This window comes from Moschus berezovskii, chromosome 12 (assembly GCF_049115385.1).
Source record: "Moschus berezovskii isolate FMDL1 chromosome 12, NW_MosBer_1.0, whole genome shotgun sequence".
In the NCBI taxonomy this organism is placed as follows: Eukaryota; Metazoa; Chordata; class Mammalia; order Artiodactyla; family Moschidae; genus Moschus; species Moschus berezovskii.
Genome location: NC_142471.1, coordinates 40,183,271 through 40,205,990, shown reverse-complemented (window position 1 = coordinate 40,205,990; position 22,720 = coordinate 40,183,271). Strand labels below are relative to the sequence as shown.

Genomic DNA, 22,720 nt, shown 5'->3' with positions numbered 1-22,720 from the left:
AATGAACTAAGAGTAAAGAAAATGGATGAGCACAACCACTCATGCTCATGTGGGTTAGAAATATGGGAATTAACTGGAAGTCTGCATAAGGCAAGAATAGATTCTCAGTCTTCTACCTCTATTCCAAGAAGAAAAAAAATGAGAAATTTCTTCTCTGGAGAAACAGTAACCACCTGAGAAGGAAAAACACTCTACTTAGTTAAGTACTGAGGGCCCACTAATATTCATGTGTCACTGTAAAGTGAAGCCGGCTAGCTGGCAAGACCAACCCACGTGTAAAGAGTCTTGAATCAACTTTTTTACCCTTTAATCTTAAATATTAATAAACAACAAAAACTCATTATATATCTGAAGAAATATTCCAAAAGAAAGAGAAGCTAAAACACAAAAAACAAAATGACCATTTAGAAAGAGATAATAATGTACGGAACTTGAGAAAGCTTAACAAAACAGAACATAAACAAACTACTTAATATATTTACTGACAAAATAAGAATTGAATGATATGAAAAAGGAAAGGCATACAATAAAGAGCTCTTAGAAACTGAAAATATAACTGCCAAGATAAATAATTCAATAGAAACAGGGAGCTGGAATATGAAGGTGAGGAAATACACCAGAAAACGTAATCAAACTCAAAAAAAAGGAAAATATGAAAGAAAAAAGAACTGAAAACTTAACTCATAAGTTCTAGTTTGGATTACCAAGAATTCCAGAAAGATACACTCAGACACCCAGAGAAAACAGGATAAATAAAATAATCATAGAAATGACGTAAGGAAATTTCATACTACGTGAATCTTCATAAAACTCAGTGATTACCCATACATTAAGTGGAATATGAACAAGAATAAAAAAATTTCAATCCCAGGACATACATCACTGAAACTGCAGAATGCCAAAAATAAAAGACTAAAAATCTCCCAGAGAGATTAAAAACTGACAAAACACAAGGTAAGATGGATTAGAATGTAGTAGACCTTTCTCAGTGGCTACACTGGATCCTCAGAGAAGGCAATGGCAAGCCACTCCAGTACTCTTGCCTAGAAAATCCCATGGATGGAGCAGCCTGGTAGGCTGCAGTTCGTGGGGTCGCTAAGGGTCGGACACGACTGAGAGACTTCACTTTCACTTTTCGCTTTCACACATTGGAGAAGGAAATGGCAACCCACTCCAGTGTTCTTGCCTGGAGAATCCCAGGGACGGGGGAGCCTGGTGGGCTTCCGTCTATGGGGTCACACAGAGTCGGACACGACTGAAGTGACTTAGCAGCAGCAGCACACTGGATCCTAGAAAAGTAATGACTTCAAATTTCTAAGGAAAAACTCACTTCTATACCAGCCAAAGTATTCCATCCTTGCCAAACTATTAATATAAACTAAATATGAGAGTAGATAAGAGATTTCAATGACATATCAGCTAGAAAAAAAAGTACCATCCATTTGCCCTCTCTTAGGAAGTAAATGAAGAATATATTCCTGCTAAATATGAGAGCAAACTAAGAAAAAAAAAAGATAAATTATCCAAGAAATAACAGTCCCAATCCCAGAAAACGATGAAAGAAATCTGTGTATGATAAATCTAAAGACGCTTAGTAACCTGTTCAGATTAGAAAAGGCTGGTTCAAGTGGGGAAAAGGACAGAAATATTGCTTTTTTCATTAAGCTTCTGGATACTATGTGATTTTTTTTAAAACCATGTACACGTATCACACTGTAGTTTTTATTAGACAAAATACTGGGCTAATTCAGCTTTTAACTTCTATCAGCATTTTGGAAAATGTTAAAGACATCCTAAACAGATTCTGCTTTTCCCGTGGTCATGTATGGATGTGAGAGTTGGACTGTGAAGAAAGCTGATCGCCGAAGAATCGATGCTTTTGAACTGTGGTGCTGGAGAAGACTCTTGAGAGTCCCTTGAACTGCAAGGGGATCCAACCAGTCCATTCTAAAGAAGATCAATCCTGGGTGTTCATTGGAAGGACTGATGCTAAAGCTGAAACTGCAATACTTTGGCCACCTCATGCAACGAGTTGACTCACTGGAAAAGACTCTGATGCTGGGAAAGGTTGGGGGCGGGAGGAGAAGGGGACGACAGAGAATGAGATGGCTGGATGGCATCACCAACTCTGTGGACATGAGTCTGAGTGAACTCTCGGAGTTGGTGATGGGCAGGGAGGCCTGGCGTGCTGTGATTCATGGGGTCACGGAGAGTCGGACACGACTGAGCGACTGAACTGAACTGAACTGAAACAGATTCTGCAATTTTCTTCTAATAATTTTCTTTTCACTACATAAACAAAGGATAAAGTCAATCTGATCAATGTGTACTATCTAAAATTTCATTATGACAGAAAAGAGCCATTAAAATTTTCACAGTTTTTTCATAAAGTATCTCAAAAAATAGTTTTCTGCATTTATGGTACTTATCATTGGTTACCAATCCACCTAGTCTCTGCTGAATTACGCTACTTCTCTCATTACTAAAGGTGGCCCAGCCTTAATTAGATGGTATTCAATCATGCTTTATGTTTTAGGGCAAAACACCCAGACACAAAACAGGGTAAAGCTAGTAATAACTACAAATACATATTTAACACATTTCAGCTGTTTCTCACTTCTTCTACCTTTTCTTTCCAATGTCTCTGAAGCTCCTGATCAAAAAATCTCCCCAGACCAGCAAACAGAGAAATGCTATGAACTGAATCTATCTCCTAGTTACAGTTAAATTAAGGTGTAAACTCTGTATTTGAATCACTGAATCTCTTTCTGCCTCAGGAGAAATCTAAGAATCCCAGATCCGAAAAGGATTCTCTACTTTCTTGCTCCTGGCCTTACACAGACACGTGTCTTTTAAGAAGGCAGTCAAATATCAGGGCTTCCCTAGTGGTCCAGTGGTGAAGAATCCTCCTGCCAAAGCAGGGGACATGGTTTCGATCCTTGGTGCAAGAAGATCTCACATGCCACGGAGCAACCAAGCCTGTGCACCACAACTACTGAGCCAGTGCTCTTGACCCTGTGCACCTAGAACCTGTGCTCCACAGCAAGAGAAGCCACCACAGTGAGAAGCCCCTGCGCTGCAATGGAGAGGAGCGCCCCCTCGCCACAACTACAGAAAGTCCATGCATAGCAACAAAAAGCCAAAAATATATGAATAAATCTTTTTTCAAAGGGGGACTATTCAAACTACTCAAATATCTACAAGAATAGAGAAGAGCAGTCCAGCAAACCCATAACTGAGTAATATAAAATGATTGACATGACTAAGAGGATATTCACAGTAGTTGTAGCTACTAACAGAAGAGCCACATTTCCTTTCAAATAGCCTTTATTGAGCATTTATCTCAATGGCCTCCAAATGGTTTGGATGGCCACCAGAAATTCTAAGATGTGGTCCCTGCTCATAACAAGCTAGATCATACAATCCTGAGGAAGGTAACTCAAAAAGCAAGCTGTGCAGAGAATCCAGACTGTTCTTTCTCAACCGTAATTTTAAGTTAAACTTGCCCAGTCTACAAAACACAAATATAGATTTAAAACTAAAGATATTCCTGACTTAAAGTTAGTATTTTATTCCTTAGTTTTTTGATTTACACTGGAAAGGTACGTGCTAACTGTTCAAAGCAAGAAAATACTGAATCAGAAAAAAAAAGCTGAATCAGAAGTCAGCTTCTACTATCAGCTCAAGATGTGGACAATCACATCACTGCTCTGAGTCTACATTTTCTCCAAAAAAATTAGAAGACTGGGGAAGTTTAAACTTGAAGGTTTCAAACCAAAGTGGGATTATGTGACTATGATTATATAAAATGCTGTTTCTTATTTCTCACTTAGCTGAAATTATAGTAGCAGCCACTGAAGCCTGCACACCTACTATGTTTCAGGTATTAAATCACTCAATTTGTAACCATGAACTCTAGCTCTCTCAACAACCTTACAACATAGGTACTATGAAAATGAGGAAACAGAAGCAGAGAGCTCACCAAACATTATATAGCCCATAAATGGTGACTTTACAGAGACCATCAGGCAAAACCCCAAGTGTTTATCCTCTCAGAAGTTTCTGTTAGGTACTATTTACGACCATTATTTCTCCACAGATCTAAATAGTCATTAGAAACTCAACTTTACTTTAAAAAAAAAAGTAAAGTCAATCCATTTGCAATTCAAAATATCAGAGTTGAAAATGTTCCCTATGTACTAACCTGATGCAGCAGACGTTTCAGCTTGAGTAACTGAGTTTTTACAGCAGTGCAATCCTGAACCATATGCCGAAGGGTCATCTCATCCAGTATCACCGTATTTTCTGGTACATCTACAAACATCTTCTGAGCCTGGAAAAAGGGGGTCCCTCCATAGCTTTCAAAATGACCCAAAGGAGATTCTCTATAGGGAGAGCCTCTGGAAGGGCAGGGGAAGAAGTTGGAGGGAAAAGATATACAATATAATTTCAGAAGGAAATAAAAGATTATGAAATTATTACAGTGGTTATTACAAATCATTTATTATCACAAAGCCTTTTAACTTTTACTCATCTCAGATAGTGAATTTGTTTTCACTGAAAATTTCAATCAATTCTAGTTGTCATTAACACAGTTATCATCTACACTCCCTCCTTTTGTGTATTTTACACATTGGTTAAGTAAAGCTTATTCCTTAGGAACTAGACTAGAAACAAAAACCTCTGGGGAAAGGCCTTGCCTGGAAAAAATTATATTTATTTTACTTTTCTGCACTGATTGATCTTTAACTTTTAATTTTAGTTACTCTCTTAAACGTCACATCTTTTTTTAGCTGTTACCCTCATTAATTCCCAGTTTAGATATACCCCTGGACTTCTATTTCTGGGAAGTTCCAGCAGATAGTTAAGACAAATAAAGTGTTATTCTTCTTTTGTTTTTACATTGCTGATAAACCATCTTTCCCAGTAAAGATTAAACAAGGTTTTACCAAAGTCTCATGCACACCACATATTTCCTAATCTTAAACTACCCTTGAAAATACCTACTCCTTTTAAAAAAATTTTTTTTAATTTTTAAAGTTTGCTTTGTTCCATACAATAACACACATGTTGAATAAGAGGAAATAAAAACTAGGGGTAATGTGTTTCATGGAGATGAAAAACACAATGTTTTAACCAGCAGTCATAGCTATCGCAATCTAAAAATTACTGCATTCACATTGCACATAATCCCAGTTAGTTTTTAATATAAGAACTTGTGATATATGTGAAATTTCAATATTTAAAAAATACACTAAAAAAGTATTCTCTCCAATAAAACATCTACATTAACATATCAGGATTAAATTCATGGATGCATTAAATTTCAAAAGTAGAAATACATTTTCTAATAAATTTTCTAGATTTTAACAAATATTCCCAAAACTCTAAATTCTCAAACATTCAATATGAGCTTGGTTTTCAAAAGATAATTATTCTTCTCTGAAGCTACTTCTCATACTTGATCTCAGGCCTCATTTTTCTTTCAACCCAAGAAGAGATTTTTAAGAACATTTAAATTGCTGATCCACAGATAAGACCCTAATTTGTTCACATTTAACTATTTTATCTTTACTGATTCAAAATATAGTTGAATTATTAAATTTTAAATATTGATAATTATTAATATGACTTTATCATTTGTAACTGAATAGACAAGACATATACAGAGTGATGAAAAAATTTTCAAGTAGTAAGAATCACCTGGCAAATGAATAGCAGAGACAAGAGTTATGTTTTTGGAGAAAACGTTGACATAATTTGGGAAATTTTTTTGAATAGGAAAGAATTTGGGATGAACTATAAAGTACGAGGTTTGAGTTGGGTAGAAATGAAAGGTAAAAGCTTTCTAGAAAAAGAAAATAAATGGCACAAAAGTGCATGTTTTTCAGGGACAAGGAGACTCTCATATATGGCTAGGGGATCACAAACAGCCTGAATTCAATTCATTCTTATACTTCATCCCTCAACATACCTGCCTCCCTCAGACCAACTTTTTAATCCATAGCCAATTACCAGAGACTGCCAAAGCTTGAATCAGGAAAGGAATAATGGCTTATATTAGATTTAGGCATAAATATGAACCACATGTAAGGAAGTGATGAATTAAAAACATTTCGAAGGAAGGGTCAAAAGGTCTTGATCACTAACTGAATATAGGGACAAAGAACTGGCACCTAGAGAAGCCAAAACAGTGTAAAAGACACAGCTCCAGCCTGGAACTGAAGTTGTTATGCTGGCTGATAGTAACTAGCTATTGAAAACACTCAGTATCTTTGGGCCATAGATTCTCTCAGTGCTGTCCAGCGCCTACCAAATAAAGTTCATATGCCTTAAGTTGCATTTCTAATACTTTCACCATGAGATCCAAAACTAAACTTATATCTCGTCCAAGTCTTAATGCCCTTCAACTAGATAAAACTGTTTTATGATCCATAACTTATTTTATAGCATAAATGAAAGAAACCTGCATATATGTCACCTCTGATTATAAGCCCTTTGAAAACAAGGTTTTATTCATTTTTACATTATCCAATTAATGCAGATTATCTGAGTTCAAATCTCAGCTCTGTCACTCACTAGCTATATAACACAAAGGGCAAGTTATTTTATCTATGCTTCATTTTCCTGACCTATAAAATGAGAATAAGAGTATCTCACTAGGTTGGTAAAAGAATTAAATGAGGCAATAATATATGCTAAAGTGCTTGGAATGGTGCTTAATATATAATAATTGTTAGGCAAAAACCAATTACTGATGTATTACTATTATTACCATCAATAATTTCTAACTTCTTTATATTGAAATTTTTTTCTAACACAAATGTCAAAAGAACACTATAATGCCAAATATCCTTCTCCTAGATTACCCAATTGATAAATGTTGACACAATGCTCTATTAATATGGGTGTAAACTGTTACCAAACCTTAACATAACATAACATCTGGAAATTAACATAATAACATCTCAGTGAGGGCCATTTGAAGGCTGCTGGGGGAAAAAATGAACATAGTTGAGAAAGTACAAAGACAGAAGACAAAGCTAAAACAGAAAGCAAATACATGAGAGGCTATTTTCAGAAAATAAAAAGAGACTGTTTAAAACAGAAGGAAAAAAAAAGATAATGAAGATTTTGAGATTTCACATTCTGAGAGGATGATGCAGTTCACAAAAGAAAATCTGAATCTTTGAAAGAGAATGAGAGGTAGAAACATGAGACAAAGAGGACTGAACAAAATACCTTACGTTAGCTTGACAGTCATAAATTTGTGCTTTTGTACAAATTTTAACAATCACTGACTTCTAGAAGAGAAATTAGGTCATGAAAGCAGCAGAAGACTCCAAGCTGCTTTGGAGAAAACACTGGAAGCTGAGCAGTGTGTTTGCAAAGGCAGAACCTATGTGGTCAATCACAGGCCAAATAGGCTGGTGGATATGAGGAATTGAACCAATACAGGTATGGATGAAGGTAAAAATTACCTCAGTGGTTAAGAAGCATAAGAATGAAATGCTCACTATCACCAGTATCATTTAACATTGTTCTATAAGTACAGCCAATAAAATCAACGACAACAACAAAAAGGATCAGAATAACTACAAAAAGCAATCTGTAAGAAATAAGCTTTTTCAAAACCAATTTAAATTTAAACCACATACAGGAGCAGCACCTGATATTCAATCCACACATCAAATAACCACCTGGCTGCATAATCACTTACTGCAATTTCAAAGTAATCTCCCCAAATTATATGCTCTATCCATACATTTACATTCTTCTCCACTTCTATCAGAGCTTCTTTATGAATAAGATATGTGATTTTTGTGTGAAACTGAAGATTTGTGATTCATAGGTTAGAACGGTGAGTGGAGATATTCTGTGTGTGTGTGAGAGAGAGATTTGGGGATTTTTCTTTCTCATTTATCTCCTAATCTCAATCACAGTTTGACTTCACAAAACCCTTAGCTTTTTTCTCACTATTAATAAAAATGATATATTAAAAGTTAAACATATTTTAACTTTATATTTAAACATATTTTTAACATCATGGTTATCTATTCTTTAATGCTAGATTCAACATAATCTCAATTAAAATCCCAACAAGATATTCTGTGGATATTAACAGAGTGATTCTCAAGTTTATATGAACAGGCAAAAGACCCAGAATAACCAGTACAATACTGAAGAAGAAGAAAGTCAGAACACTAATATTACCTTACAGACTTTCGGTATCAACTGACAGTAATCAAGACTGTGGTAGAGGCAAAAAGATTAATGGAACAGAATAGAGGGTCCAAAAATTCACCCATACATACAGTCAACTGATCCTCTGTAAGCAACAGAGTTCCAGAAAAACATCTACTTCTGTTTTATTGACTACACCAAAGCCTTTGACTGTGTGGATCACAATAAACTGTGAAAAGTTCTTCAAGAGATGGGAACACCAGACCATCTGACCTGCCTCTTGAGAAATCTGTTATGTTGGTCAAGAAGCAACAGTTAGAACTGGACATGGAACAACAGACGGTTCCAAATTGGGAAAAGAGTACATCAAGGCTGTATTTTGTCACCCTCCTTATTTAACTTATATGCAAAGTACATCATGAGAAATGCCAGGCTGGACGAAGCACAAGCTGGAATCAAGATTGCAGGGAGAAATATCAATAACCTCAGATATGCAGATGACACCACCCTTATGGCACAAAGTAAAGAGAAACTAAAGAGCCTCTTGATGAAAGTGAAAGAGGAGAGTGAAAAAGTTGGCTTAAAACTCAACATTCAAAAAACTAAGATCATGGCATCCGGTCCCATCACTTCATGGCAAATAGATGGGAAAACAATGGAAACAGTGAGAGATTTTATTTGGTGGGGCTCCAAAATCACTGCAGATAGTGACTGCTGCCATGAAATCAAAAGATGTTTGTTCCTGGGAAGAAAAGCTATGACCAACCTAAACAGCGTACTAAAAAGCAGAGACATTACATTGAAAAAGCAGAGACATTACATTGCTGACAAAGGTTAGTCTAGTCAAAGTTATGGTTTTTCCAGTAGTCATGTATGGATGTGAGAGTTGGACTATAAAGAAAGCTGAGCACTGAAGACTTGATACTTTTGAACTGTGGTGTTGGAGAATACTCTTGAGAGTCCCTTGGGTTGCAAGGAGATCAAACCAGTTAATCCTAAAGGAAATCAGTCCTAAATAATCACTGGAAGGACTGAAGATGAAGCTGAAGCTCCAATACTTTGGCCACCTGATGTGAAGAACTGACTCATTGGAAAAGACCCTGATGCTGGGAAAGACTGAAGGCAGGAGAAGAAGGGGATGACAGAGGATGAGATGGTTGGATGGCATCACCGACATGATGGACATGAGTTTGAGCAGGCTCCTGCAGTTGGTGATGGACAAGGAAGCCTGGCGTGCTGCAGTCCATAGGGTCACAAAGAGTCGGACATGACTTAGCAACTGAACTGAATTGATCCTTGGTAAAGGAGCAATGGCAATTTAAAGGAGAGACGACAGTCTTTTCAACAATACTGAAAAAATTAGACATTTATAGACAAAAAAATTAAAAAACCAAAAAAACCTTGCAACCTTTCACAAAAATTAACTGAACACTGACTGGTCAAAGATCTAAATGTAAAATACAAAACTACAAAATAACAATTAAAATTTAGGTGACTTTGGCAATATGATTTTGGATGTGACACAAAAAGTACAACTCGAAAGAAAAGACTGACAAATTGTCCTGCATAAAATTAAAAATATATGCTCTGTGAAAAATATCATTATGAAAATGAAAATGCAAACCACAGACTGGAGAAAATATTTGTAATAAATGTATCTGACAAAGGATTGGTATCTAAAATATATAAATAACTCCTAAAGTTCAAAAAGAAAACAGATAACCCAATTTTAAGAATAAGCAAAAGATCTAAACAGACATCTCACTAAGACAAACCACAGATATAGCCAATAAGTATATGAAAAAATGCCCAAAATCATACCATTAGAGAACTGAAAATTAAAACAACAATGAAATGCCACTGAACACCTATCAGAATGATCAAAATCCACACCAAATGCTGACAAGGGTATGTATCAATAGGAGCTCCTACTCATTGCTAGAAGAAAAGTAAATGCACAGCCACGGCAATTTCTTACCAAACTAAACATGTATCCATATGTACATTCATGCTAAGTCGCTTAAGCTGAGTCTGACTCTGTGGGACCCTATGGACTTCAGCCTGCCAGGCTCCTCTGTCCATGGGATTCTCCAGGCCAGAATACTGGAGTGGACTGCCACGCCCTCCCTCCAGGGATCTTCCAGACCCAGGGATTGAACCCTAGTCTCTTCTATCTCCTGCATTGGCAATAGGGTTCTTTATTACGAGCACCATCTGGGCAGCCCAAATTAAATATACTCTTAAAATACAATGCCACAATCACGCTTCTTAATATTCAAAATGAGTTGAATAATTACCCACATAAATGTTTAGAGCAGCTTTATTCATAATTACCAAATTTGGAAGTAATCAAGACGTCCTTCAGTAGGTAAATGGATAAACAAATTGTAGTTCATCCACACGTGCATGTGCGAATGTGCTAAGTCACTTCAGTTGTGTCCAACTCTGCAACCCTATGGACTGCAGCCTGCCAGGCTCCTCTATCCATGGGATTCTCCAGGCAAGAATACTGGAGTGGGTTGTCTTGCCCTGCTCCAGGGGATTTTTGCGACCCAGGGATTGAACCCATATCTCTTATGTCTACCTTCAATGGTAGGTGGGTTCTTTATCATTACATAAGAGTTCATTTTAGTTCATCCATACAATGGACTCTTACTTAGTGATAAAGAGAAATGACTGTTCTTAAGTGAGATAAAGCCACAGGAAGACATAAAGAAACCTCCAACACATACTGCTAAAAGAAGCTGATCTAAAAAGGCTACATTCTGTTTCCAACTGTACGGCATTCTGTTTAAAAGGCAAAGCTATGGAGACAGTAAAAAGATCATTGTTTCACTGTTTGTCAAGAATGTTTCCAAGGGGCAGGGGTAGAGAGGAGAAGAAAAGGATGAATAGATGGAGGATGTGGGATTTCAAGGACAGTGAAATTATTCTGTATGATACAGTAACAGCAGATACACACCATTATGCATTTGTTAATATGCCAGCAAATTTGGAAAACTCAGCAGTGGCCACAGGACTGGAAAAGGTCAGTCTTCATTCCAATCCCAAAGAAAGGCAATGCCAAAGAATGCTCAAACTACTGCACAATTGCACTCATCTCACACACTAGTAAAGTCATGCTCAAAATTCTCCAAGCCAGGCTTCAGCAATATGTGAACCGTGAACTCCCAGATGTTCAAGCAGGTTTTAGAAAAGGCAGAGGCACCAGAGATCAAATTGCCAATATCCGCTGGATCATGGAGAAAGCAAGAGAGTTCCAGTAAAACGTCTATTTCTGCTTCATTGACTATGCCAAAGCCTTTGACTGTGTGGATCACAATAAACTGTGGAACATTCTGAAAGAGATGGGAATACCAGACCACCTGACCTGCCTCTTGAGAAACCTGTATGCAGGTCAGGAAGCAACAGTCAGAACTGGCCATGGAACAACAGACTGGTTCCAAATAGGAAAAGGAGTACGTCAAGGCTGTATATTGTCACCTTGCTTATTTAACTTATATGCAGAGTACATCATGAGGAACACTGGGCTGGAAGAAGCACAAGCTGGAATCAAGATTGCCGGGAGAAATATCAATAACCTCAGATATGCAGATGACACTACCCTTATGGCAGAAAGTGAAGAGGAATGAAAAAGCCTCTTGATGAAAGTGAAAGAGGAGAGTGAAAAGGTTGGCTTGAAGCTCAACATTCAGAAAACAAAGATCATGGCATCTGGTCCCATCACTTCATGGGAAATAGAAAAACAGTGGAAACAGTGTCAGACTTTATTTTATGGGGCTCCAAAATCACTGCAGATGCTGACTGCAGCCATGAAATTAAAAGACGCTTACTCCTTGGAAGGAAAGTTATGACCAACCTTGATAGTATATTAAAAAGCAGAGACATTACTTTGCCAACAAAGGTCCGTCTATCAAGGCTATGGTTTTTCCCATGGTCATGTATGGATGTGAGAGTTGGACTGTGAAGAAAGCTGATTGCCGAAGAATCGATGCTTTTGAACTGTGCTGTTGGAGAAGACTCTTGACAGGCCCTTGTACTGCAAGGAGATCCAACCAGTCCATTCTAAAGGAGATCAATCCTGGGTGTTCATTGGAGGGACTGATGCTAAAGCTGAAACTGCAATACTTTGGCCACCTCATGCGACGAGTTGACTCACTGGAAAAGACTCTGATGCTGGGAAAGGTTGGGGGTGGGAGGAGAAGGGGACGACAGAGAATGAGATGGCTGGATGGCATCACCGACTCTGTGGACATGAGTTTGAGTGAACTCTGGGAGTTGGTGATGGACAGGGAGGCCTGGCGTGCTGTGATTCATGGGGTCGCGGAGAGTCGGACACGACTGAGCGACTGAACTGAACTGAACTGAGCACATACACACAACTTATTGGTTCAAAGAATTTTAAGTGAATCCTAATGATCTTCCCAACCCAGGGATAGAACACAGGTCTCCCACATTGCGGGCAGATTCTTTACCGTTTGAGCTATCCAGAACACTGGCAAATTTGGCAAAATCAACTTTTTCAGAACTCTAGAAACAACCAAATCAACTCTGGAATTAACAACTAAAAAGCACTTACTGAAGAAAACCAACTGACTTTCATGAGAACAAACTCTGTGACATTTAATTTATTCTGTTTCCTTGTGTATCTTCCTAGCTTTGTGGCAGCTTGAAAAACAACAGCTTTACAAGTGCAGTAGCTGTGACATTCAGCAATCTCTAAGGGTGAAATGGGAGGTAAACTGGGATTAGAACTCTCCAAGCAGCACCATTTCCAGAGAAATGTTACTATTTGACCTAAATGGCACCTCCCTAGAAAAGGTCCATTCTCAGCAGTTGTTTTATTTGACCTGATTCAGAGCTCCCTCCCGAGAAGGCAAAGGCAACCCACTCCAGTACTCTTGCCTGGAAAATCCCATGGACGGAGGAGCCTGGTAGACTGCAGTCCATGGGGTCGCAAAGAGTTGGACACGACTGAGTGACTTCACTTTCACTTTTCACTTTCCTGCATTGGAGAAGGAAATGGCAACCCACTCCAATCTTCATGCCTGGAGATTCCCAGGGACGGCGGAGCCTGGTGAGCTGCCGTCTATGGGGTCGCACAGAGTAAGACACAACTGAAGTGACTTAGCAGCGGCAGCAGAGCTCCCTCCATGGGAACAGCCTTAATTCTAATATGTTTTAAAAGAAAAAAGAAAAGAAAATTAGTGACAATGGTTTAAAAATCTCAGCTGCCTGAGATGGCAATACCAGTTGGGACAAAGAAGAAAGTGAAAAATTTAAAAGGAAAACCTGAGGAATCACATGTCCACAGGAAGCTTTGGAAAGCCCTAACATAGTCCTGAGCACAGAGAAGGCCATATGCATGTGGAAGTCAAGGAAATACCTAAGAATGTCTTAATCCCTCACCTTTGGCTGATGTTGAGCCTCTGAGCAAACAGGAAATGAAGGCTAAGGCAGTACTGCAAACTGCTTATCATGTTGTTGAAAGTATCCCTGAACACACACACACACACACAGCCCCTTGGAAAAGGCTGGGAAACTTATTGGTGCAAGGCATTTAAGGAAACTGCTTTCTAATCATTAGTTCCCAAATGTGATAAACTAAAAGAGAGAAACATCATATTCAAACCAACAAAAGCCAAATAAAAAGTAAGAATCCTGAACACAAGAAAAAAAGTTCTTTTATTGTGTTAAAAGACATGCTCAATAAGATTAACAGCTGCTTTTTCAACAGAAAGCATAGGAGTTATAAAAGAAAGACTGCTAGCCAAGAAGCCTATATGCAGCAAAACTATCCTTTAAAATTAAAAGACAAACTAAAACATCCCCAGATAACAACCTAAGTGAATTTGTTGCCATCAAACCTCTCCTACAAGATATACTTAAGTTGGAGACTTTAATGTTTCCTCCTCATTAACAGATAAAACAACTAAGAAAGTCACCAAAGAAACAGAAGACGTGAACAACACTGCAAACTAAGAAAAAACCTAACAGACATCCACAGAACATCTCAGAGATTAAATTAGTAATCAAAACACTCACTGCAAAAAAAAGTCCCAGGCCCAAATAACCTCAACAGCTAATTCCACAAAACATTAAATGAAGAGTTAACAAAACTCCTTCACAAACTCTTCCAAAAATAAAAATGAGAGAAACACTTCCCAATTCAATCTGTGTGATAATATCAAAAACAAAAAAAATCTCAAGAAAACTACAAATACTGTTATGAATGTATATAGAAAATCCTCAACAAAATACTTAGCAAGCTGAATCTAGCAACATCTAAAAGGATATCATGATCAAGTGGGATTTATTTGAGAAATGTAAGGTTAGTACAACATCTGAAAAGGCAATCAAAGGCATACATCATACTAACAGCATGAAAGGAAAAATAATTATATCAATAGAGCATTAGCATTTGACAAAATCGAATATCCTTTCATGATTAAAAAAACACTCAACAAAATATGAACAGATAGGAACTTCCTCAATCTGATAAGAACCATCTATGAAAACCCACAGTGAACATCATATTTAACAGTAAAATATTAAACGCTTTGATCCTATGATCAGAAACAAGACACAGATGACTGCTCTTATCACTCAATTTGTACTAGAGGTTCCAGCCACAGCAATCATGTGGGGCCTGGGGAGGGAGTATCCAGACTGGAAAGAAAAAGGTAAAACTATCTATATTCTCAGATGACAGATTTTACATATTAATTTAAGAGGAAATAGGGAGCCAGAAGTTTAAATGAATCGCGTACAGGAACACTAGAGGCTACATTTAGAGTTGTAGCAAAACTTACAATGTAGAGGGAAAGTGAGCCTGGGCCAAGATTTTTGTGAGCTAGGGGATGGGACCATTAAGGAGAAGCTGATAAAGACAAATGCTCTAAGTGTCAAAGGAAAGAGGTTTAAGAACACTTCATTCAGAAGTGAAGATGAGGAATGGAGACAAAACCTCACCCCTAAACAGAACAGTTCTAGAGTGACTAGAAAATAAGAATCCTTCATCTAAGAATGTTGCTGAGGAATTAGTACACTTGGGGAAAAGTTACAATCAGGAAAATGTAGGGGAAGAGGATGTGGATTCATTAAGATGTAAGAGAATTTCATTTGGCTAGTAAAGCTGTAGGGAAAAGGGGAGGTCTGGAGAGAAAAAAAGGAATAACAGGTTGCTGCTACTGCTGCTAAGTCACTTCAGTCGTGTCCGACTCTGTGTGACCCCATAGACAGAAGCCCACCAGGCTCCCCCTTCCCTGGGATTCTCCAGTCAAGAACACTGGAGTGGGCTTGCCATTTCCTTCTCCAATGTGTGAAAGTGAAAAGTGAAGTCGCTCAGTCGCTCAGTCGTGTCCGACCCTTAGCGACCCCATGGACTGCAGCCTACCAGGCTCCTCCATCCATGGGATTTTCTAGGCAAGAGTACTGGAGCGGCTTGCCATTGCCTTCTCCGAATAACAAGTTAGGTCAGGTGAAAAGAGAGAGCAGTACTGACAAAAATACAGAGAAAGTAGATGAGTGGTTCTGAACCACCAGTCCCCTGAGTTACAGATACGACATAATCCTACAATTAATTATGACAACGATGAAAACTGAAGGACAGACAAGAAAGGGAACCAGCAACATTTAAGAAGTCAAGGAATAGGAAGAGGAACTTTTACACATGTTATATATTAAAAGGCCCTGGGGTTAGCACATCCAAATCTTTCAAAATCAAGGTATAGAAAGAAAACAGTAGTTCTAAGGTTTGCTGGAGTAAGGCTTATCTTGGATGAGGTTTTTCTCTCTACCACCCACCCCATAATTGGCTCTAAGAAATCTAAGATGTAACCTCTTAACTAACCTCACTGCTGCTGTTGCTGCTAAGTCACTTCAGTCGTGTCCGACTCTGTGTGACCCCATAGACGGAAGCCCACCAGGCTCCCCTGTCCCTGGGATTCTCCAGGCAAGAACACTGGAGTGGGTTGCCATTTCCTTCTCCAATGTGTGAAAGCGAAAAGTAAAAGTGAAGTTGCTCAGTCGTGTCCGACCCTGAGCGACCCCACGGACTGGAGCCTACCAGGCTCCTCCATCCATGGGATTTTCTAGGCAATAGTACTGGAGTGGCTTGCCATTGCCTTCTCCGCACAGCTACCCAAAAGCCTGAGGGGATCAATCAATAAGCTGGTTAACTTATAACTAGTCGCAAGAAACCAGTGTGTGTCAATTCATTTGTTGGGAAGTTCTGCCCTGAGTAAAATCAGCAACCATCAACAGTATCATGCATTTCTCTCTCCTCATTCACACTCACGAGTGTGGATAACCCACAAATCACTAGTAACTCAAAGTACACTGAGTAGAAGGGATTTGTTGTCATGTTTTGGGAAATGGCTACATATTTTTCTTTGCCACTTTTTGCAACATCACAGTACTATAATTATATATTAAAGGCACTGGAATCTACTATTAAAAAAAAATCTTCATTTAACTTGTCCTTTCTTGTCCATCTGATCAAAGGTTCTCTTTTCTACACCTATGGACATCCAGGGATACAGTTTTTGAAAAATGTTTAACTTTTCTGACAGATAAATAATCAGTCACAGCTTGATCATCCCCAAGGACAAAGATTGCTATCTCCAGGTAATTTATTCCATTCTGGACATTCTCATTAACAGTCTCACAAAGTTGAAACTTGTCACCCTTTATCTTAAAATGCATGGATAGTTTTTGCTATCTGTAGTTAGAGATCATATTTATTCATTCCTCCAAATGATCTACCAATTCAGCCATGAACCTAAGAGTAGCCCTCTGAAAATCCCAGTGTTTCATACATGGCTCTGTACACACTATTTTTTCCATCTAAATATTCATCCTTATATACAAACTGCATGCATGCATGTAAGTTGCTTCAGTTGTGTCTGACTCTTTGCAATCCTATAGACTGTAGCCTGCCAGGCTCCTGTGTCCAAGGGACTCTCCAGGCAAGAATACTGGAGTGGGTTGCCATGCCTTCCTCCAGGTGATCTTCCCAACCCAGGGATCAAAGCCATGGTCTCTTATGTCTCCTGCATTGGCAGGCAGGTTCTCTACCACTAGCACCACCTGCTGCTGCTGCTAAGTCGCTTCAGTCATGTCCAATTCAGTGCAACCCCATAGACAGCAACCCACCAGGCTCCTCCGTCCCTGGCATTCTCCAGGCAAGAACACTGGAGTGGGTTGCCATTTCCTTCTCCAATGCAGGAAAGTGAAAAGTGAAAGAGAAGTCACTCAGTCGTGTCCAACTCTGAGGGAACCCATAGACTGCAGCCTACCAGGCTCCTCCGTCCATGGGATTTTCCAGGCAAGAGTAGTGGGTTCCATTGCCTTCTCCAAGCACCACCTGGGAAGCCCCTATATAGAAACTGATCCTCTGCAATTGCTACAGTCAAGTTATCAGTTCAACAGTAACTTTCTTGATACACCACTATCCTAAGCAAAAAACTGCATGCTCCTGGAGTCCTGTATACATCACTTCAAGGCACTTATCATTACAGTGTACTATCACATTATAACTATCTACATACCTCTCTCTCCCATACTCTAAACACCCTGGCAGCAGGAAATATTTACTACTCATCTTTTTATGGGATGGAAAAGGCACAAAAATCTTCTACCAACCTGATAACTGCAATGATTCCAACTAAGCTCACACCCTGCATAATTTGTTTTATCCTTCTCAAAACAATGCTCCAAGAAGCCATTACCAATCTACAGCTTTCACCTCTCACACCATCTCCAAATTCATTCCAGCTTTAAGAGTTTAGCACAGAACTCAATATACAGGTTCTCAATAAATACCTGTTAAACGGTTGAATAAATCTTATCTTATAAGCAAGGTTCACATTTTAGGTAAGCTTCTAAATTTTCATAAGCTAGCCTTAAATTTACCTTCCTACAAACCAAACATCAAAGATGAAGGAAGCAGCATCATCATTATTAGCAATGAAAACTATCTTTACAACAGATTCTTGTCTGATAGTACCAACGCTCTGATGTCCATTACTTATCAAAAGCCCAGATGTAAGGAACAGAACAGCCAAAATAATGTCTGGGAGGATATGTACTACATATATTCTTCCAGATACCCTATAAATTTCATCCTGGCATCAAACTTTACTAACAGAATGAACTTTAGTTGGAGTTCATTGTAGAACTCCAAAGATTCACTTGTAGAACTACTTTTTCTCAGACTAGAGTTCTTTGTAGCATGGACTGAAGAACACAAATAAAAAAGGATTTTTTATTTATGGAATTTATCATTAATTTAAGGAATTTATCATTAATTCTACTTTGGGATTCTGTCCGAGACCTCTCCACTACATCACAAGGTGTTCTCCTTATAAGAACTCATGCAAAGCAATCCCTTATAGGTTTCTGTCTCATAAAAGCAAATCAACTGAGAAACATATCTTTTATCCATGTACATCATAAATCTTCTAAGTTTTGTTCTTTGCTTTTTGTTCTCTTCTTTTGCTACAAGGAATCTTAGAGACAAATTTCTTTCTTTCTTCAAGAACTCTACAGTATCTCACATTTCCCCCTTTCCACTATTTCCTTATCCCAATTTTACTATTTGTACTAATAATGTGCTCCAAAAGGACTTTAAATCCCCAGGGGAATGAGATGAGAGAATAAAAAGGAAAAAAATTAATAACTGCCATTGGGTGCCTACAGTAAGTTAAACACTGCTCCAGGAACATTTATCCCTGATCCTTTGGCCTGAGAGAAAGGAATTATTAAGTACGCTTTACAGAGGGTAAACTGAAGTAGAGAGAGGTTAAAAAATTATCTAAGCTAACAAAGCTACACTGTACCAGGCCAGAGTGTGATCCCATCTTTGAATGACTACACAGCCACATTATACATAAGGTCTGACCAAATTAAAGACTAAGTTACACTTCAAAAAGAATTCTAGCATCATACTTGAGGAATTTTTAAATTTCAATTTATTATATGAACAAAAGAAGACAAATCACTTGGCACTTATTTCACACATTAATATCTGAAATATAATAAACTTTAACAAAGTAAACACCTGATGATTTCCAAATGAGAACTAGACAATAACACCAAACTTTAAAGTTCAAACAGCAGACATAGATATTCATATTTATGACAAAGCTAAGAAAAAAAGGTTTAGGCCAAAACAAAAGAATTAGACATATATTTCCAATTAATACCACACATAACTTGAAATGTTTTTTGGTGCCTCTAAAAATAAAGGCAAAAACAGTTTTGAGAGGATGGGGGGAAATACAATTCAGAACTAGTTAAAAGAGAAAACATATTTTCAATTAGACTCACCTGCTCAAGTCACTTTTTCCATGGTGATGATAGTGGTCAGGATGGCTAAGGTGGTAATGTTCCTGTCCACTCCACCTCTGGGGTGGCCTTTTCCAAAATCCTTCTTGGGACTGTCGAACATTTCTGTCTGATCGGTCAAAGCGGTTCATATTGTCACACTCCACTAGACAAATCCAAAAGCAAAACACTAGAAACATGTACATACACTCTATAAAAGTTAACTACTTATAGCTTGATAATTAAAGGCTGCTGAAAATATAAAAGCGGTATTCTAAAAATAACAGCCATTTACGTTAGCTGACCACAAAAAAATCAGGATTTCCATAAGAAAAATGACTAGTTCTTTTGTTGAAAACTGAACTTTATATTATTCAAACTGAAGTAAATTTAAAAAACTTTTTTTATCACAGTCACTGAAGTAACAACAGAACCACTGTTTTAAAACAAGCAAATTATCCTTGAAATCAACATTATACATTTTAAACACCCGTAATCAGCTTTAAGTGGTTTTCATCATTATCAGTAGTTGGCTCAGACTTCAGAATGAAAATGACAACAAAAAGTAGAAGATTTTAAGTCTGGGAAAGAACTCATTCCTAAAAATGAATGCCACAGTAAATTTTTTACTGATTTCAAGAAGTACAAATTAACTTTTCATCACAAATCGTATTTTTTAAATTAAGCTCACAGTTTTAGAAAGTAAAATGTTCCAAACTGCCGATAGTAGAGCTTGTTCAAAAATTCTAAAATGCCACGGAAAACAAAGCCAGTACTTTGCTGCAACAAACAGTACACTCCCTGAAATTCAAATGCCACAAAAACATGAAAAGAATCTCTTTGAAATACCCCAAGCTTCTCCTTCACTTACCCAAACACTTTTTCCTCACATATCTGAGCACTCACTAAGAGAGTTACTTTGTACAAGGGAGACATTGTGTCGCCTGCTGCCTACTCAGACATAGTTGCACTGACAAACAGGCCTTCCTTCCTGCTCAACTCCCAGCCCTCCCTGTGGGAAGCAAGCCCAGTTTACCCTGTGACTCCATCTTCGCTCAGTGCTTACATAGCCTCTGAGTTAGGACTGTTACTAAAAATACAGCTAAACACTAACCCAAGCCAGGAACAGGAAAGGGTTTTCTATTAGAACAATTATCACACAAGAAAGTTCAAATCCTGCATGGTCAGAATTCTTTGCGATAAGAAAGCTTCAGAAATCAATGTAATCCTCCCCAATGGGGGGGGGGGACTCATTATTTAAATGATTTGTTTTCACGTAATTCAAACCTGAATTTGATATACCAAAGCATAGTATACCAAATAAAAACAAACTTCCCCACTCCAAAAAAGAAAGACTGATGCAGTTAAAATGCACATATCTTCAATTCTTATATACACTGAACTCACTGTGAACATATTACTTGTAGATGAGTAACAATTTAAATAAAGTTTCAAAAGATACTGAAATTTTATTAGTAAATTTCCATTAGCAGAACCAATTTTGGGAAAAAATTTTAGGTTTTATACTTTTAAAAAATTTTTAAAGAAATCTTACATTTGAAATGATTTTTTATCATCTTGTTGGGATAAATTAAGATATATATATATATATATATTTTAAAGCTCAATAATGAAAACCTGACTGTTAGGTAAATAAAGGTATGGTGACCATTATGCCAAAAAAAAAAAAAATCAGGAGTAGAAAATATGACTGCAAAACAAAAATAAATTGAAAAATAACCCATACAAAGGCTTAAAAATGCTTTCAGTTCACATCTGTATTATATTCATAGACACAGTTAAGTTCCTTAAGTATTTCTACATGGCATTAAAATGTTACTTTAGTTTAAGCAACTCTATGAAACTGAGGGATACTCTATATCTACTTTAAAATCTTAATTCATGCAGGTAAAGCCTTCAGGTTTTTTTGGCTGCGCCATGCAGGTTTTTTTACCTGCACCCCCTGCAGTAGAAGCATGGAGTCTTAACCACTGGACCACTAGCAAAGTTCCTATTCACTTAGGTAAAATTCCACTCCCCAAAGAAGAAATTTTGTAAAAAGAATCTGAAATATGATACCATCAACAGAGTACACAGAGTATTAAAAAGCAAAATAACGAGGCCAGGAGATCGGGTTAAATACTGTGGGAAATTATAATGCAGAAATCAATGTGCTGCTCTTACTAAATTGATGTGCTGTATTTACTAAGGATTGCTAGTACTATACACAGACTCCAAATAGAGCATTTTTACTGAAACGTGAATTCAACCATCAGCATAATGGCAAATAAGAACTGGAAACAAATATTTTCCAGAACCACAGAAGACTATTGTTAAAACTGGGATAGAGGAGGCTTAAACTCTCAGAAAAATGTCTTCTCTGAGACTCTGAATGAAGAAAGAGTCCTGCTTATATACTACTTACCTACAGCATCTATCAATCATGTTTTGATATACTTTAAAATGTTACTGAGACAAAAATACTTAATAACATTAGTTGAGGCTTCTTAGAAAAAGCTAAGCGTTCTGTGACGGAAAGAAATAACATAGAAATAAAATGCAGAGCCAATAAAATTACAAGATGGAGTTAATTTAAATGAAGTTTCCAGAGTCAATGAAGGAACAGGACAAACAAGACTAAGAAAGGGAATAAATCCTTCTGAATGTGTAATATCATAGGGAAGGATGAGGCAGCCCTAAAGGTATTCCAGTTCAAAAAATGTTTAACCAATATGCTGATCAAAACTATCTACATTACCCTGTGGGTTTAGGGATAGAGAATAAATATAGGCCTTCTGAAGGGGATTTCTAGCTACAAAAGTAAAAGGCAGCAGATTTTAGTCCTTTTACTATGAGTAAGAGACAAATACTACTAGGATGTGTAACCTCTGAAGAGGGAAAGAGAATCTAATATAGCTAATTGAAAGGTATAGGATATGGAGATGTCTACAACTACATTCATCATACCCATTTCTTCTAATTTGATAAGGGATAAAATGTGATGCCAAAGTAACCTAGATTCTTTCTCTGATAACTTAAACTTCTAAGAAAATAATGACAGATAGCTTATGACTAACAACTGGCTATGAAGACAGCAGGAAGAAATTATACACATCACAAAGTCTGGAAAAAATGTATTGTGCAGGAGGTTCTACAATCTGAACAGGAAAGCTTTTAGATGAAATTTGGCTTGAAATAAGAAAAGTTC

At 37.5% G+C, this 22,720-nt stretch overlaps 1 protein-coding gene across 4 annotated transcripts in view; it reads right to left on the bottom strand.

Annotated features, from left to right (window-relative positions):
• The window catches only part of CCSER2 (coiled-coil serine rich protein 2), a 179,554-nt gene that overhangs the window by 69,766 nt on the left and 87,068 nt on the right, over positions 1-22,720 (bottom strand). For 3 of the 4 annotated variants that reach the window (XM_088842069.1, XM_055425313.2, XM_055425314.2), the window contains 2 exons: positions 19,516-19,678; positions 4,205-4,400 (listed from right to left, as the gene is read on the bottom strand). In XM_088842069.1, the coding sequence (XP_088698195.1) occupies positions 4,205-4,400; positions 19,516-19,678 (359 nt within the window). Of the gene's footprint in view, positions 1-4,204; positions 4,401-19,515; positions 19,679-20,383; positions 20,538-22,720 lie in introns of those variants that run through there. The other variant, XM_088842070.1, reaches the window with a different exon arrangement.